Genomic DNA, 18490 nt, shown 5'->3' on the forward strand with positions numbered 1-18490 from the left:
GAAAAACACTCTTGGCTCCTGACAAATTTACGGAAGAGGATTAGGGCCAGTGAAGAAAAAAAAACGAAGGGTGACAGGATTCTGACTTTTTTTCTCAGAATTCTGACTTTATTCTCAGAATTCTGACTTTAAAGTCAGAATTCCCACTTTAAAGTCAGAATTCTGAGAATAAAGTCAGACTTCCCAATTTCTGACTTTAAACTCAGAATTCTGACTTTATTCTCGTAATAAACGTCACAGTTTTTCTTCTTCAATGTGCCTTTGTGGTGTCAACAAACCAGCATAAAATATTTGGGTCTCATGATGCTCATGATTTTGTTTGACTCATCTTGTTTTTCTGCATGAAAAACGACAAATGTGACCCAAGCTGCTGGTTGTGTATCTGAACAAAATAACATACACATTCACACACACACACACACACACACACACACACACACACACACACACACACACACACACACACACACACACACACACACACACACACACACACACACACACACACACACACACACACGTACCACCGCCCTCAGTCGAAACTGATGACAAATAAAAGATTGTGATGTCATAGTTTGGTGGTGATTGTGGGAAAGACAGTGTGGGTTAGTGGAAGAGTCGAGATTGTGAAAGCTCACATTAGATACGCCAGCTCATGTAATCCAATTATTAAGGAGTCATAGAGAGTATTAATTCATAAGTTTCCATGTCATTGCTTAATTTTTTTCATGATGACATTACATGACAGACAATACAAACATACACAAGTAGGTGAATAAAAATGTAAAATACATGGGGTAATTCTTACCAAGGCCCACCCAAAAAACAAACAACCGAAAAAAAAAACTAGCTCTCCATTTAAACAAATAGCATACATAGTTAGCTTATTCATGAAAAACAAGGCATTAAATAAAAACTACATAAATGTTTAAAAGTGAATAGTTGACAAAATGTAAATGTATTTCACGTAAAAGTAAAACTGATCTGAACAAATGTACTTTAAAGGTACAATGTTACAATGTTACAATGTTTTAATGTTTAATTGTTTAAAAAAAACACTATTTATTTCAATAATATGCCAAAAAATCAACATCAACGTAGATTTGATATACAATCGTGAGTCCAGATGGGTCACACCTCACTGTACAGATACGATACAGATCTTCACTTGATGTTGTCATAATGTCTCATTTCTAAACCATTTACGTTGCCTTCAGCAGTGGCCTTTTGCGTCACTTTAGCGTCATCCTACGTCACAAGTGTCTACTTTGAAGTCAAACGCAAATTTGATCCTTGTGCAATTCGGTTTGTACACGCAAGATGGCGCGCTTCGAGTTTCACATCCGGCTCCACTGCGTTGACGTTCTCTCAAGGGGGCGGGCATTTTCTGACACCAACACGCGCTGACACCAATCATATTCCAAGTGTAAACGCCTTTGACCAATCAGCTTTTAAAGCATGTGACGTTATCAAGTTTGGCTCCGGCCCTCTACGACAACAGCCAGCCGACCGGAGACACTCCGAGTCCGAGCGGCAGCTAGCCCGTAACGGCCTGCTATTAAAGTTCCCACAGGAAGAGGCAAGGGGGAACCAGAGCCGCGGCCGAGCTCAGGGCTTTTTTTTTTTTTTTTTTTTAAAACAAGTTTTTGTATTTTTACTAACACACTGGGAGACCTGTTATTCCAATAAGGTACGACAATGCGAGCTAAGTTGACTGTCGCTTGTTTGGCTATGTGACCAGCTCGGCTAAAGTGCTAACTAGTTAGCATGAGCTCAGAGTGAATGGAATGAGGCTGTGAGTAATGTGAGACACTCCTTATCTATTCTTAACGGTGTGTAATGTCACGATTCCAAGCGCTTTGGATTACTGCATAACCATGTAACTTCCAACTAATACTGTGTTTTGTGTTTTGGTGGGTAAATGGAATTGAAGGTGCCAAACGGGAATCGGGAAGCTCGTGTGAGAATCAACAGAAAATGGCGGAACCGGAAAAATTAAACATCGACTCGATCATTCAGCGTCTTTTGGAAGGTGAGACGACCAATAACGACTGCAAATTGTTTCATGCGAATAAGATGTGTCTTATGCAGTCGGTGCGGAGATAGATGTGTATCACAGCGGAGCGAATGTCACCGAAAACATCACTGCATAACAAAAAGCACTAACACTAAATAGGTGCTTCAATTATCCCTATTTTAACATTTTTCTTTACTTGATTAGGTACTAAACAGAAGTCATGTTTTTTTTGTTTATTAGTATTTTGGTAGTCGACCACTTGATTGTGTAACAGAGACCATAAAAAGCCCGAGGACACTAAACACAAGGGGAAATCTTATCAAGTGTTGAGTTCATCCGAAGAACACAAATACACACTTGTGTTCAAGTTCATCTGAAGAACACCAATACACACTTGTGTGTGCAAAGCAGTTTTTGCATTTTGTTTTCCTGCTTAAATTCCTTCTGTTGTGTGTGCCTTGAGCACGAGGAGGCACCATCATATTGACACTTAGATTTGATGGCGTAACAAAAGAAAACTGCACTAGTGTTTTTAGTCATTTTTATGCAGAGGATAAAGAATATATGCCAGTGAGCATTATAATTGTCTGTGTATTTATTTTTGAAGATGCATTGCTTAGAGACTTAACTACTGCAGCATTGATGCTAGTTTGTTTGCTAGCACATATTTATGGTGAGTTTTACAATCACTCTAAAATGAGAGCGTGACTGAGCAAGTCATTTTCTTTCAACTTGTTCATTGTCTGCCAAATTGCTGCTTGTTGGGAAGTTCTCTGTCTACATCTCGTGCTCGTTACTCAATTTTTTTAACTCAAATTTTCTGGACTGTTGTATGGTCCTCTTTGGGTTAAATGAATGTAGGTGGTATGTTTGCTTCATGGAGTTGATCTGCAGGAGGTGACTTGGATTATTCACCACAAAAAAAAACGCAAGCACAGCAGACATATTAGCTGCTTTTGACTGCGGACCAGCTGCTGCTTGTGTGTGTGTGTGTATGTGTGTGTGTGCGCGCAAAGAAGGCAGATAGTGGCAGTATTTATATACGCTTATGTAACCCTGCTGACCTTCCGTGTGTCTCTCTCTTTTTTTTTTTTTATGGTCGACCATAACAAGCAATCACCTGTTTCTGTTGTGCTGTGCTAAAGTGTAACGGCGCTTTCTCGCCCTTGTGTTTTGCAAACGATCAATGAATGATTGATTGTGCCCTGCCGTGTGTCTATCCACTTTCTTCAGTGTGTGTGTGTGTGTGTGTGTGTGTGTGTGTGTCAACAACAAGCCAATTAAACGTGTTGGGCGAACCACCAACTCAAGTCAATTAACACCCTCAAGTAACTCAAGTTGCACTGTGTGACTGCGTGTGTCTGTTAGTGTGATTTTTATTTTATTTTGTGTGTGTGCAAGAGGGTGATGTTAAACTGATGTAACACAGTGCATGAAGTTGACTTTTTCCCCAGTGCAGACATCCAGACGCTGCTATGTGTGTTTTTTGGTCCAAGTCTTTGTTTAGACTCGGCACATTCAGTGCAGTGTATGTGTGTCCACTGATAAGCTCGCCTTTTCCTGCTAGCGGCACGGTCAACTCTGAAGTTAGCTGTGTTGCGGTTAAGCTGGCTTTAATCCCGCTTTAGGGGGCACTAGCAGCAGCACCGCTCGTATTTAGGCCCTCTTTCACTATTTCGGGCAGGCCTCCATTTTAAGTAGCTGCTCCACTCTACTCTGACCTCCATTGACTAGTCTCATTTATAGCAGCAGCAGCGTCACGTCCTCGGACAGATTGAAGATGATGTGGTGGCATCGTTGATCAGTGTATTGTTCAACATTTTAGCAGTCACTTCTCAAAAGACAGTGGTAGTATGTCCAACACACACGACACGACGGATGTGCAGGACAAGTGTGGCGCGCATGTGGGAGGAGTGTGATGTCAGGCAGTGCATCACGGCGGGCCTCTGCTGTACCATCAAGCGCCATGTATGCCTGTGTGGGTGTGTGATTGAGGCAAGCCTTCTTACAAAAAAACAAAACGTCCCTAAAACCTTCATTCTGTTTTGTCCTCGTCCAAAAATTCATTCATTGTTGTGTGTTCCTCTAAGGTAGCACGTTTGTTGTTATTTGTTCCTCATGATGCCTGTGAGCGCGTGTGCTTGTCGGGCTGACACGCCTGTCAAGGGAACCGCGAGCTCGACTGATGAGCGATCGTCGTCATTTCATTTGGGTTTCATTCTGCAGCGCTTCTTGCGTGGGAAGCCTTCTGGCCTCATGCGTGTTGATTATTCATCCGGGCGTCCTTCTTGCCTTGCAGTCAAGGGCTCACGGCCTGGCAAGAACGTGCAGCTGACAGAGACCGAGATCCGTGGGCTGTGCCTGAAATCTCGAGAGATCTTCCTGAGCCAGCCCATCCTGCTGGAGCTGGAGGCTCCCCTTAAAATCTGCGGTGAGCTCAACATACATGCACAAGCAGTTGTTTCCCAAAAGCGCCTTGCCGTATAGTCGTGAAAATTATTTACCCGAACTGCTCTCCGGCTCCCCTCGCAGGCGACGTCCACGGCCAGTACTACGACCTCCTGCGGCTGTTTGAGTACGGCGGATTCCCACCGGAAAGCAACTATCTGTTCCTGGGCGACTACGTGGACCGAGGCAAGCAGTCCCTGGAGACCATCTGCCTTCTGCTGGCCTACAAAATCAAGTACCCGGAGAACTTCTTCCTGCTGCGTGGCAACCACGAGTGCGCCTCCATCAACCGAATCTACGGCTTCTACGACGAGTGTGAGCGGCATGGAACGCAAATTGATCGAGTCACTTGAGTTTTATTTCTGACGAATTTTTGTGCGTTTCAGGCAAGCGAAGGTATAACATCAAACTGTGGAAAACCTTCACGGACTGCTTCAACTGTTTACCGGTGGCCGCCATTGTCGATGAGAAGATCTTCTGCTGCCATGGAGGTAGGGACACCTTCCAAGACAGGCAGCTTGCCATAATTTTTCAATTTCTTCTACAACTACCGCTATTATTCCTGGTAGTCTGGATGCCTTGCGGCTCCACGCTGCCCCCCTCGTACCTTGGGATCGGCTAGCGCATTCCTAACAAAGTGACCTGGGCGTGTTTATTGACTGACATGACCTCGCCAGGCCTGTCGCCCGACCTGCAATCCATGGAGCAGATCCGCCGAGTCATGCGGCCCACCGACGTGCCCGACCAGGGTCTGCTGTGCGACCTGCTGTGGGCTGACCCTGACAAGGACGTGCTGGGCTGGGGGGAGAACGATCGTGGCGTCTCCTTCACGTTCGGCGCCGACGTGGTGGCGAAGTTTCTACACAAGCACGACATGGACCTCATATGCAGGGCGCATCAGGTCAGCCCGCCGACATTTGCCCCAACTCGTACGCATGTTTAAAATCTCCTCGTTAAACTTTTTGGGCCTTCTGTCAAGTGCTGTGTGCACCTCAAAATTTACATGTGAATGCTTTGTGAGCTTGTGATGACTCGTAATGAGCTGCGTGTCTCATTTAATGATTTGTTCCTCATTCCTCTGGTGCAGGTGGTCGAGGACGGCTACGAGTTCTTTGCCAAGAGGCAGCTGGTCACTCTCTTCTCAGCCCCCAATTACTGCGGAGAGTTTGACAACGCCGGTGCCATGATGAGCGTCGACGAAACGCTCATGTGCTCCTTCCAGGTGCGTTTTACCGAAGCTGTCAGCACCAGGAAACGGTCCAAAGTTTTTCGCCAACCGTCCCATTTGTGTGTCTCAGATCCTGAAGCCGGCGGATAAGAAGTTGTATCCTTATGGTGGCGGCGCCGGGATGGGATCGGGGAGGCCTGTCACCCCGCCACGAAATTCCGCCAAAGCCGCCAAGGCTAAGAAATAACACCCACCGCTGGCTCCTCTCCCTCCTTTTCTCCACCCTCGAGTCCGCCTGATGCTCTCATTGTTCATTTTCTCCTTTCTACCTCCCAATTGTCTTTTTCTCCCAGAGACATTGCATTCATTCATTTTCCCATCTGTGTGTGCGTAATCACACAGAAAGTTTGTTTTCCTCATTATATTTCGCCGCTCAACAAGTAAGCTCTTTCCATCTTTGAGGTGTACCCACTGCATTTTGTACACCATCTTTTCCTAATGGTGGTTATCCGGTTAAGCTAGGGGGGGGGGCTTGCATAGCCCATGCTGGCTGTATGGGTGCGCAGGCGGCACTCATTCAAAAAGATGCGATTTAAGATGTGAAATACTTTTTTGTTTTGTAGATATTTGAAAGCGATGTGTCCTTTGGAAGCTGAATCAAGAATAAGCTTGAACTGGCACGTTTCCCACATTGCAAAAACCACCTTGTGATTGTGGCACTTAGCTTGTTGCGAAATGAGGTGCAGGTGCGGCTGGTAATAAAAATAATAATGTTCAACTGCCACGTCACACGGTGGTGTTCAGGCCACGTTCATGCTTGAGGCTTAACTTATGGACCGCCGTACAAATGGCAGCAAAAAGCTGACTTCTAAGCTTTTTGCTGGTCAAAACGGTCAAGATTAGCATCCCTGTATGGGTGTGCTCTCTAAAATGCAACTCAGTATAATTTCCTGACATTTCAGCTGGTTTTAAAAAGAAAAGAAAAGAAAAAAAACAGCAAAAATTTAAAACCAACTGATGTATGTAAGAGAGCAAATAGCATTTTTTTGTATAAAAAAATCTTTGGGCACAGGACCTCAGATGTGGTCCAGTTGGGTTGGGACTCCATATTCTTTTCATTCCTTAAAATGGATTAGTGTAAATGCGATGCAAAGTAGACCTTTTAGTTTTTTTAAAATTGATCATAAAGGTGTTGCTAACTTATGGCATTCTTGGCTGGCAAGTCAACTATCACGTGGTTCAGGTTTTGCTGCAGTACTGACCCACAAGTGTGAACGTGGCCTAAAATGGGGAATACTACTGGGGTGGGTGGTTACCGTGACAACTAACCAAAAGAGATGAGAAAAATAAGCGGCTGGGTTTTAATTGACACATCTTTTGCCTCTGCTTGTTTTTTTTGATGGGATAACAAGAGCCATAGAAATTGTTAACATCACGTGTATAATAAGCGTAGTACATGCAAACAGTAGAAATCGTAAATATTTGGCAAACAGGGTGTCACCACAAGCAAACATCGCTTCTGTAGTCTTTCAGGGTTTCTTACATTTTTTTGGCCCTCTTCTCCGGTCTCTGTTGCCACGTTTGTCCTCATCCTCCATTTGAGTCTCGTTCTCATTAGCGCCCATCCACTGAGATCAACTCAGGAAGTGATCAGGAAAATCCAAATCATATGTATACAGACACGACACCAAAACCTTCCAGGATAAAAAGTGTCACTGAGTAGAATAGAGAAAGTCTAGGAAGAACTCCAATTAACTGATTAATCTCATCTAAAAAAAAAAAAAAGATGAAAAAAGGTCCAAGATGGCCACATAAGGCCCCTTCCATAATTTTCATAATAGCTGTACAGACATGTGCTTTTTTTTTTTTTTTTTTTTAACGATACAAAAACATTAATCACTTTTTTGGTTCATTGTTTTTACTGACAAATGTGTATCTCTGATGTATGAGTTTTTGTTTTTCAAGGAACGGATCAGGGATGTTTTGCATCATGTCCTTTCACTGGATGTGTTAGCGCAGCATCAGATCATTCCCATGGTAAAAATAAATAGAAATAAGTGAAACTAATAACATGGAAATTTGATTTGTTTGTTAATTTCACTAGTAGTTCTCGTCCCATTGCAATTTGTCTGTTAAAGGCATAGAAATTAAAATATATACCTAGAATTTGTATATTGGTGTCTTGTGGATTTTTGTGAGTTTGTGGATTTTTACAGGACTGCAATGCAAAAAAATATATATTTATAATCTTTTAAATAAAATTTTATTGTATTTAAAAAAAGAGGCCCACCGTCATTACAATACATCACAACGGTATAAGTAAAACATTTTTTCACAATTTTGTATATTTTTATTTGACTTTATTTGAGGCTCATGTTTACTGTGTCTGTAAGCGCTGCACTACAACTGAAATGGAAGCGAGGAGGAGGAGATTGACCGTTAAAAATATTTTTGTGTTTTCAATGAGACTACTGTACTCCTCACCGTGAATCGACTCACCGGTAACCCCGCCTTCACGCTAACGTCGTCGAATCACGAGCGTTAAATCCAACCCGGCGCGAGTGATTCGCCAAATAGACGCCGAACTGGAGCAATGGCATTGATGAAACTCGGCCCATTTGTGCTCTGCTTCCGTGCAACAACAACTCAAAATAACACCCGCCCCCCTCTCCAGACCGACCAATCACACGAGACTGCTTCCAGAGGAGCGCGTTTATTTGCCTAATTGACCTTGAACCCAACAAATGGGAGCTTCGGGTAGGCGTGTCTTCAAGGTGCAGAGGTTTGGTTGCACTGCAACGTACCAACTTTTACTACCTTAAATGAAGCTTTTAAAATGATTTATATTAATATTATTTGACGAAGCTTTTTTTTTTTTAGAGACACTAAACTAAACCAATTACACACAATTAACTGCGTGCATTTGCAGCATGAATTGCGGAAGTTTGCACGCCGGGTTTTAATTACATTACAAAAGTGTTCTCGTAATCTGGGGTAGAAAGCTAGCCAGCTAGCCCGCTAGCTAGCATGTTGCTAGGCTAGCTTTCCCGGCGAAGAGCTGCGTTTTGGGATCTTACTTCTCCATTCTCACGCTCCTACTTTCGCTGACCAGAAAAGACTCCCAGGTGGGTTTTGCGCGGCAGTGTCTAGGCTATGCTTTGAATCTATGGCCGATGTATATATATGTATATATATAAATGTGTGTGATGCGGGGATGTTAGCTCGCCGACCCTCTACACACTACACACTTCTCTCCAGCAGTTGATGACTGCTACATGATAAGCTAAGGCGCTAAATCCATTCAATAATGAACTCGTCGACACTTGCTGGCTCCGAGTTGAAGGAACGTTGTGACACGATTTTGACGAGAGACCTCATTGTAGCTTATTTTCAATAACAGGCCGGTGTGTGTATTACCATACTGAACATTGAGGGGATGTCAAAGTTGTTTTTCTCGCGGCTCACATCATGGTTCGCGTTAAAACGGTGAAAACGCATTTATGTGCAGGGTAGGCGTACACAGTTTGAATTAACTTTAATTTACTTTCAGGAACCGTGAATAATTTGAAATCATTTGATGCCAGAACAAAGGAAGTGTAACGAAGGCAGAAAAGCAGAAGGAAAGATGCAACATAAAAAAGCGGGTCTGAAAGAAGGCAGAAAGGAAGGAAAGAAGAAAAGTGGATCTGAGGAGGAAAGCAGAAAAACAGGTTTAGGTGAAGGGAGGAAAGCATGAAATTAAGATGACGCAAATGAAGGATTGTGTGATGCATAAATAAAAAGCAGGTCTCAGGAAAGGAAGCCAAGAAGGAAGGAATGAGGGCAGAAAGGAAAAAAATCCCCAAATCCCAGTTGGGTACGTACCTTGGTTTTAAGGTGCATTGCGTAATGCTTATCTTCTGTGGAAAGCATTCACTGACATTAAAACTGAAACATCAACAGTCTGATTCTTATTCGTAAATTGCAACGTCAATACTTTAGGTTGTCTTCTGTGGAGTAAATGAAGAACGCAGGCAAATAGAACAGTAACATTCTATACTATGAGTTGTCATGCTATAAAAAGATTGTTAATGTTCTATTTTTTTTACTCTGACGGTACATGTGCAACCTTTTTCTAGCATGCTGATGGTGGGAGGCGATGGACTGCGGCACTAGAATGAGTGTGAAGGAGCTGTGTGAGACGGATGACCTGGCCACCAGCCTGGTGCTGGACCCGCTCCTGGGCTTCACCACCCATAAAATGAAGATCAGGTAATTAATTAGCTTGTCGTGACCCTGCATGCTTAGTAGACATGAGTAGAAATAGTCCAAAAGAATCTATGAGCCACTCAGTCATGCACAAGCATACATGACGTTCGGTCACAGAACACGTTCAACGGCAGATTTTTAATCACAGGTGGCTTTATGTGTCTAAACGTACTTTTGACGATGACCAGTCATTATTACTGATAAAAAATGATAATAAATGCAGAAGCGTCCAAATTTTCAGTTTGCACTTTCTTTCACACATTTTGGCATATCATTAAAACCATTCTTTTCAGCCCAGCACCAGAGGTTCGTCGCTGGGGCAACTTGAAAGAGACGCTGCTGCGCTTCCAACGCACACACGACTTTAACGCCACCTTCGAGGCGCTGACGGTGGGCGGGCTGGCGGGTGACTGCTTCAACGCTTTGGGGAGCCACCGGCAGGAGCTCCTGAGGCAGCACGTGTGTACTCGTACCTTTTCATCGACATCAGTTTCATTAGCATGCTCTTGGAGTGTTGCCTCCTCTGGGATGTCCATCACAGCAGTGACTTGAAATTAGGTGTAAAGGTTCCAACAAGACAGACAGAAAACCTTGAATGTACAAAATGATCCCTTAGCTTACTGTATATTTTTTTGTCTCTGAATACAAAAAAGTCTGCGACACGTTCTTTCTCATGTATGTGCGCACAGTGGTCTGAAGTTGCCCATCTTATCCACAGGTGAACCGCTACCTCAACGCCTTCCTTTTGGATAGCGGCATTCAGATTGAGTCATGTGACCGCTACTCCTCAGAGACCAACGGAGCCAAGATTTCCTCCACCAGACACTGGTGCGTCCGTACACCGCTCCGTGGCGCTTACAAACACGAAAAGGTCACTTGACAAGAGATTATGGTGTAACGTTTGTCACTGGCGGGCAGGTTTGCGGGCGAGCGCGTGGAGGTCCTTCTGGGTTGCATCGCCGAGCTGAGTCCAACCGACAGCGCCGTGCTGCGGGCCGGCGTCAACGACTTCAGTGTCATGTACTCCACACGCAAACGCTGCGCCCAACTCTGGCTTGGACCTGCTGCCTTCATTAACCATGGTCAGTTTGGCAAGTTCAGTTTTGGAGTTGTGAATGGCGCCCTCTGCTGCCATTCGGCCTACATTGCGTCAAGATATTGATTTACGATTGTGGCAGAAGATGAGTTCCAACAGTGTTATGCAGTATATGCATTGGAAACACAACTTAAAGTCATCATTGAAAAACTTCTCATTCACATCTAGAAATATATTGAGATACTTTCTAATGTCTGCTGTTGCACAATACAGAACCTTTTAAGTGTTTAGGAATTTAGTGCTATAAAGATGCTTTCAGTGGTTTAAGCCATTTGACTTGAGTGTTTCCTTTCTTTCTTTTCTTTATGCTGGAAGACTGCAAGCCAAACTGCAAGGTGAGCAAACATTCATTTGTCAGACAAAACAAAGTGATGCCTAACCTGGACAATTATTCTTATTAGCATCAGATTTTATTTTGACGGCCATCTGTTTATTTGTGCGTCTCTCGGGGACTCGAGCAACCTTTTGTCTTTCTGCAACCCCACGCCCAGTTTGTCCCCGGTGAGAAGAATGGCGCTTGCGTGGAGGTGATTCGACCCATCTCACCTGGGGAGGAGATCACGTGTTACTACGGTGCCAGCTTCTTCGGCGAGGGCAACGAGATGTGCGAGTGCTGCACCTGCGAGAAGTGCGTGGCTGCTCTTTGCAATTTCTGACCTGTTGTGACTCGTGTGTAACACACCCACGGGGACTCTCCTGTAGGAAAGGGGAAGGTCACTTCAAACACAGAGGGAAGCAGCCGCAATGTGAGGAAACAAAAGACCCCGGTGACCAGAAGTACCGCCTCCGAGAGCGCTACCTTCGCCACCAGCGAGAGAAGGGACGCTTAAGCCCCAAGCCCATTCTTCCGGGATTACATTCAGGTATTCTTCCAGGGTTTTTCTCTTCACTTTGGCTTGTGACAACTGCAGGAATATCCAATCTCGCCATACCCCGATTTATGAGTACTCTGTATTTTTTGTTGGTAGTACTTTGTGTTGCACGCCAAATTCAAGTGAGCCTCAGATACACTGTATCAAAAATATTCATTCTTTTTTTAATGGTTTTATACAATGCAGTGCTATTTTTTTTCTTAATTATAAAAATGATTTTACAGGGGCTGTAATTTGTGGTATTTCAATTGGTCAATGTTACGACTTTACTTTTCTCTCTGGAAGCTTCCGTTGTGACTTGACCTTGTCTTTCCCTTCTAGCAATCCCCTCGAGGAACTCCTTCACCCATCAGATGCGGAAGAATGCCCTTAAAAACCGAAAGTGGAAGCAGACAAATAAGTGGAGGCGACAGAACCACAGGCTCACAAGACCCGGTGAATTGGCTGAGCCCAGGAAAGAGCAACGGACGCTGCCGCTCCTGTCACAGTGCCTGATCCGGGACCTGAGGATTAGGGTGCGGCGCCACTCGCTGGACTTTTTGCTGATCTGCAAGGATCCCAAAAGCAAAGAGAGGGCCCTCCTGCAGCAGCTGGAGCTGGTGAAGCCGAGGACAACCCCCAACGTGAAACGTATCTCACGAGGTCTGCTTCAGAAGAACAAAGAGCAGGTTGGTGTTCCCTTGAGGAGCTCATCCAGATCCAAAAGCACGGCCAGGCTCGCCTCAGACAAAACCCCAAGCACGATAAAACAGGACAAGACGGAGCAAAAAAACTTGAAGTCCAGGGTCGGTCAGAATCTTCTGGAACCTTGTAAGAAAGATTCAGAGAAGCCCCTACTATCGTCACTCAAGCAATACCTGACGGTCCGACTCACAAGAATCTCAGCGCCTTGCGGGGAGGCACAGGAAACAAGTCTTGACGACCGGCACGTAAGGGAGGAGCTGAGAGGGAAGATGAGGCAGATTCAGGGCCTCAGACCACTGACTGCACATAAATCCCAACAGAAGCAGGGACCACCCGCCCCAATTGTCCCAGCCCCAATTGCCCCAGCCCCAATTGCCCCAGCCCCAAATGCCCCAGCCCCTTGCATCGCTGAAGCTCCGAAAGGAGCGCAGAAAATGTTCTCCCAGGCTATAGATGAGCGACCATTACGGAAGCGACATGCCTCAAAGAGGGCCGGGGGGGACTCTTCCCATCTAGTGGAAGGTGGAAAAAACAAGATTATCGAAATCCAGACAGTCGTGGAAGAAAAAACGCCAACAGAAAAGGACAAACCCAAAGAGCACAAAGAGAAGCAAAAGCTTCGTACGAATACATTGAGGACAGTGACAACCAGACAGAATAACTCGCATGGGGTTAAATCTCCAAATCCAGGTGATGTTGACAGTTTGGAACAGGTAACGGCAAGCAAACCAGTACCCAACCTAAGCAATGACATCGTCCTAAAACAGGCCAGGGTCCTCCTGTGTGATTTTTTGAAGAAAAGTAAAGCCTCAGCCGACGAGCAACCGGAGGGCGATGGTTGTTCCTCGGATCAGAGAGAAGCCCAAGAGGGCAACGTTGTGGCGACGAAACGAAATGTCAGTCGGCTGCAGAAAAGCCACAGACGAGTGAAGACGAAAGCTGAGCTGAAGTCCAACAGCAGAGAAAGCAGTTCAGTTCCCTCAGCTCAGAATCCCGACCAGCTCGACACACCGGCAGCTGCCGACCTCAACCCGCTACCTCTCCAGCTGCATGTTTCGGCCAACACCAGCCAGACCGCTCAGAACCTTGATGCCGTGCAGTCCAACATACCTCTGAAGAAGCGGACGTTTCGCAGTGCTGCCGAATCGGAACAAAGTGCAACGGCTGCTTCTGTCACGACGCCCAAAGAGGTTCCCGGCACGTCCTCAAGGTGGGAATCGAGTCGTCGGCCCAAAAAGATGATCAAACGTGCCAGAAAACGCAATGTGACGCGAGCAAAAGTGCGGAGGGTGAGCTCTGCAAGGGTGTCGAGGCAAACCTACGCGGGCAGGGTGCTTCGGAATCGAGTCACCGAAGCTCCTCATGGTCGCCTTAGTAAAGTTCACAAGTTAAAATCCGAGAGGCGAGATGAAGACGACAACCACAACTCTGTTGAGCAGGATGGAAACAATCAGAGGAAGGATGAGCAGGAGAAAGACTCACAGGTGGGGATATCAGCCTTGGAACAAAGTGACGCTGAGGAGACGAAGCCAGAACTTAACTTCAGGATCCGATTCAAGAGGAGAAGAGGCAAACTGTGGGAGATGCAGAGCAACGATTTGGACGGTCCGATCAAAACAGAAAACCGGAAGGAAGTGGACAGTGATCCCTTTAAAGCCATCATGCATTCCGTGTCTGTGTTGAGCATGGAAATGCAGGCCGCTCAGGCCCATGTGCAAGCCTGTAAGAAGTCCAAGAGCAGACTCCTTCGCTTGAAAAAACGGGGCGAGAGGAAGAATGCCTTCACAATGTTGAAGCTGCCCAGAGAAGATTTAGGGCCATGCCGGCAATTGGACAAAACTCAAAGCGATATGTCGTCTGCTGTCCAAGGAACGAAAACTGAAGATAGGTTCACGAGAAGCTGTTGCCTGTTTGAAAGTGAGTCGAAGCAGAAACTGGAGTCCAACTTGGGTTTGAATGGCGTTCTTCTGCCGGTTCTCAAATTGCGCAGAAAGGTGGAGGACATCTGGGAGGTGGACGACATGGATGAGATGCAGAACCAGCTCCAAGATGAAATAGAGACATCGGTCAAGAGAGAACTTCGAGGTCCCGCGTTAGCCAAGCAAATCCCGGGACTGCTGGACTTGAGCAAGGTCAGAGAGGAGCCGTTGACTCCCAAGTTGAACAATAACGCGTCGCTCCTGAAAACGGACGAGACGGACAAGCCGGAGTTGTCTTTGTCGCTGTCGCCGCTTTCCCTGTATTGCCCTAATGACGAGGACGCAGAGAGTGCGGTCGTGGCCAACTTGATTGCCGAGAGACCGGAAGCCAGTAGCATTAATGGCCGGAAGCAGCGGCACAAAATGGCGTCCGAGTGTGACACGCCCACCAACTGCCTCAGTCAGTCCCTCCAACAGATCGACAACAGCCTCTCCAAACTCTCCGAGGCTCTTTGCTCATCACAAATTTTGGAAAAGACAGCCGTCTTGTCCGGAATTCCCAGTTCCATCATCCAGCCCCCGTCGTCCCAGTCTCCGCCCTTCCCAACCGCGGATAACATTCTCCCGGGCGAGCCCAATTTCGCGAACTGCTGCGATGACATCCTGGACTTCCAGTATCTCAACTTTGAAGGCTACGATCAGCCGCAGAACATCCTCAACTCATCGCCCTCCGATCTGTGTTCGCTGGACCCCCCTACGGATCCCTTTAGTAGCCCCCTCTCACACAGCCCCTCGGACACGTGGACCACTGAGACGCCCTACATTGGCGCCCCGAGTCCCGACAACAACTTCACCAGTGACGATCTCCAGTTCTTCCCCGCTCTGCTTCCGTCCAAGAATGATTCAGTCTCTTTGGACTGTGAGACAAAGAGTGCCTCTGGCAGAATCCCACCCCAAGCAGGTCTGAGTTTTTCAGCGCTCGCCAATCCCGAACTGGCCGGAAAGGATCGACTCCTCAGCAAGAATCCCGGAATGAGGCTGTCCAGAGAGGACTTAAAAGCTCCTTTGTCGTCAGCGGCGGTCAGCAAACCTCGCCTATTTGGCACTCCTGCTGCATTCTCTCAGAATGCTCCTCCTTTAGTACCGCCCGCCTCAAACGTCAAACCAAGCAGCAGCCAATCAAAAGTCACATCCAACCTGAAAACACACGGACCCTTCCACCGCATGAGCATTCCCAAACAGCCCCAGACATTTCCCAACTGCCAGACGAGTGCGCACCGAGGCGCCCCCCAAACGAGGTCCGTCCTGCCGTCTCCGATGGCCAGCAAGTTCCTCCATCCTCAACTCTTGACGGGCAGAAATCCAAACCACCCAGATAATCTCTTCAACTCCCAGGAAAAGTCCTCCACTGTGATCCACAGGGTTATGAAGCATCAGGGCGGGAACCCGAGCCAGAACTTGTACAGCGCTCCCCCCAGAGACCATGTGGCTGCTGGTGGCCACACCACGTCCAAAACATTTGCTAGCAAATCCAATGAAAACCTTCAGCACAAAGGTAATGTTCCTGTTCAAAACGCCAGCTACTTCGCACCCTCAGCCAACCCCAGCAGGTCCAGCGTCCATTTCAACAAACACAGCTCATCCTTCCACCAAACCTTCAGCCAAAGTAAAACGGCCTCTGAAAAGCAGGACGATGCCACTGCAACGTACAAAAACTTCTCCAACCTGCCAAGACCTTTCTTCTTCCCCACTAAAGACGCTTATTCTTACCCACAGGAGACATCCAAACACGACAAGTCCACTCTGCTGGGCTCTGACAAAGACCAGCCTTGTTATCCTCAGCAGGATCCATTTGATTTCAGCTTCGCTTCGTCGCTTTCTCCAATGTCGCATTACAGTGGTCCTCAAATGAACCACAGTACGCCACCTGATACACTGGCCTCGGCAAGTCGGACCCACCCGGCAGCGTCCTTCTTGTACGGCCCACAGGGACCTCCTTACGTACTCAACTTCAGCGGCGACCACTCGTTGACGCTGGGCCTCAGGGACTCGCCCGAAGGTTACCCGGGACTCGGACCCGCAAACTACACCTACCACTGCTTGATGGAACCTTCGGGCACTCAAGGCCGGCTGGTTCTGGAGCCCTGCGGTTCCCAGCCGTCCAACCCGCCCTCGTTTTGCATGGGTAGCTTCTCAGGGCATAAAGCGGGTCCGGACGAACACTTGAAGAAGGATGCGCACCACCAGAACCAGCCGGGCGACCACCAGGACATACCGCACTATGGGCCGACGTCTCACTCCATGGGTTCTACCAAACCCAAGCGGGTCAGGCTGGTGGTGACGGACGGAACTGTGGACCTGGACCTCCAATATTCTGACTGATCCACAATGCACGTTTTTGCAAAATTCCCCGTCAAAGGCTTTGATTAGATGACCAAATAACTGATGACCAGTCTTTGGAAGTCCCAGACTGTGACTTCTTAGCCGCCCTGCGGCGTCCGGGCCGTGCTCTTGGTGTGTGTGTTTTTTTATGGGCAGCTTTATGCCTCCGGTTTTCCTATCAGCCTTTTTGAACACTTCCGATTTTGATAGCCACAAGAATCTCCTTTCTCACTGTTTGTACGCGTGCAAGTGTGTTTTTAGTTGTTGAGCGGTCGCCATTGCCTACTGCGTGTGGAACTTCAGAGCTTCTTTTTTTTTTTTTTGTCTGAATGCTACCTAAAATTTCATGTCTAATCCGGTCAAAAATTGCCAACTATGTAGTAGCAGCATCTGTATCAAGATTTACACTGTCGGAATTTTTCCATATCAGCATTCTGTCCTTGTCTAACTTGTCGTGACACTTAAATGATGATTAACTATGTGTCTAATCAGCATTTTTGGCAAAGGTATGAAATTGAATGAGCTTTTGAGGGTCCATGGTCGTCCACAGTAAAGCAAATAATTTATGTTGTGAAGAACCAACAGTGACAATCTTTCCACTGTTTTCGTGTCGACGTCATTGTTGCGTTTCCATGGCAGCCTTCCATGCCGCTGTACCGTTGTGTATTTATTTGAAACCTGTTGGCCTACTTGCGGTTTTGCTTTTAAAACAAAATGGTGCTTGAACCTAATTTATACTTCACCTTGATTGTTGATAGGAGTAAATGTTTTACGGTTATTTAACGGGACAAAAACCTTATTGAGCTGAATATGGAGATGACAAATATATATATATATAAATCTATATTATATGACTTGTAATGAATTTCTCATCCGCTGTTGTAAAACTTTATTTTGGGTCCCCCCAAGCCGCGTCCCTGAAAGTGTTAGTCTTACTAAAAAGGAAAACGTTTGCTGTAGAAATGTACAAAATGTCGCTTGTACACAATTAAAGACTCTCACTCCTTTTCAGATTTTACCTTCTGGTGTTGTTCTTATTTGTTTCAAAATCCAGACATCGTGGCTGCTTCATCAATGGACCTAACACTCAGAGCCGTGACTTCAGTGCCTTCCCGCACTCACCGTTGCTCGACGCTGTTGATGCTCAGTATTTAAAGTCTCCCATTCTCTGTCCCGCCCTCTCCCCAATTCTGTCTTTGGCTAATTTGTATTCCTCTCCATTCCAGTCCATTTTTGCACCTTTCCAAAGGTTCCTCCACCTGCTCCCTGCTTTCATTGCAGATCGCTAGCAGTCTTGCTTGCAAAGAGGAAGGGGCTCAGAGCGGATCCCTGAGGCCATCCCACCACCACCTTGAACTCTCCTGTTTCATCCACAACACATCATGTCTTGGTAAAAGGAAATCATTTCAACGAAATATTTTTCGTGTCAATTTCATAATGTGAGTCGATGTGTCACGATTTTAGGCGGGGCCCCGCCCCTTTCCACATGTGGACGTCCACAGTACTGAGTTGTAAGGTAAACATCACGTTGCACCCAAAAGTGCCTATGAAGCTGGTAGCCCTTCATTCACATTTAGCAGCAGCTCTCACTTTCACAAAGGTTGATGAGCAGGTAGCTGAATTCGATCATACAGAAATCAGGATAGACAGTCTTCT

At 46.3% G+C, this 18490-nt stretch overlaps 2 protein-coding genes and 1 long non-coding RNA gene across 6 annotated transcripts; 2 read left to right on the forward strand and 1 right to left on the reverse strand.

Moving 5' to 3' along the window:
- Positions 1 to 70: 70 nt before the first annotated feature.
- On the reverse strand, positions 71 to 13206 carry LOC119126058. The gene is made up of 4 exons (XR_005098573.1): positions 13196 to 13206; positions 12112 to 12118; positions 1138 to 1141; positions 71 to 221 (listed from the first exon to the last, which is right to left on the reverse strand). It is a non-coding gene; the product is annotated as an uncharacterized LOC119126058 (long non-coding RNA).
- Positions 1496 to 7805, forward strand: ppp1caa (protein phosphatase 1, catalytic subunit, alpha isozyme a). 4 transcript variants are annotated; one of them, XM_037257073.1, is made up of 8 exons: positions 1496 to 1690; positions 1926 to 2032; positions 4317 to 4448; positions 4550 to 4780; positions 4852 to 4956; positions 5143 to 5366; positions 5553 to 5687; positions 5764 to 7805. In XM_037257073.1, exons 2-8 carry the CDS (start codon positions 1978 to 1980, stop codon positions 5878 to 5880), a joined length of 999 nt encoding a protein of 332 aa, XP_037112968.1. In that variant the 5' UTR covers positions 1496 to 1690; positions 1926 to 1977; the 3' UTR covers positions 5881 to 7805. The 4 variants fall into 4 exon arrangements, with proteins under 4 accessions (XP_037112968.1, XP_037112967.1, XP_037112965.1 ...); XM_037257072.1 differs by having other exon boundaries at positions 1934 to 2032; XM_037257070.1 differs by lacking the exon at positions 1496 to 1690 and adding an exon at positions 1714 to 1795.
- kmt5c (lysine methyltransferase 5C) lies at positions 8407 to 17852 on the forward strand. Its single transcript, XM_037257068.1, has 9 exons — positions 8407 to 8758; positions 9752 to 9884; positions 10175 to 10340; positions 10600 to 10709; positions 10800 to 10963; positions 11293 to 11312; positions 11469 to 11605; positions 11680 to 11840; positions 12171 to 17852. Exons 2-9 carry the CDS (start codon positions 9772 to 9774, stop codon positions 16832 to 16834), a joined length of 5535 nt encoding a protein of 1844 aa, XP_037112963.1. The 5' UTR covers positions 8407 to 8758; positions 9752 to 9771; the 3' UTR covers positions 16835 to 17852.
- Positions 17853 to 18490: the final 638 nt, after the last annotated feature.

Source organism: Syngnathus acus, chromosome 8, assembly GCF_901709675.1.
Source record: "Syngnathus acus chromosome 8, fSynAcu1.2, whole genome shotgun sequence".
Lineage (NCBI taxonomy): Eukaryota > Metazoa > Chordata > Actinopteri > Syngnathiformes > Syngnathidae > Syngnathus > Syngnathus acus.

Excerpts from the sequence above, each read along its gene's own strand:
- ppp1caa (XM_037257070.1), top strand. Across the intron at positions 4,449-4,549 it reads GGCTCCCCTTAAAATCTGCG|GCGACGTCCACGGCCAGTAC; the intron begins GTGAGCTCAACA and ends CTCCCCTCGCAG. Across the intron at positions 4,781-4,851 it reads CTACGGCTTCTACGACGAGT|GCAAGCGAAGGTATAACATC; the intron begins GTGAGCGGCATG and ends TGTGCGTTTCAG.
- kmt5c (XM_037257068.1), top strand. The coding sequence starts at position 9,772 with ATGGACTGCGGCACTAGAATGAGTGTGAAGGAGCTGTGTGAGACGGAT. Across the intron at positions 10,964-11,292 it reads TGCTGCCTTCATTAACCATG|ACTGCAAGCCAAACTGCAAG; the intron begins GTCAGTTTGGCA and ends TTATGCTGGAAG. Across the intron at positions 11,313-11,468 it reads ACTGCAAGCCAAACTGCAAG|TTTGTCCCCGGTGAGAAGAA; the intron begins GTGAGCAAACAT and ends CCCCACGCCCAG.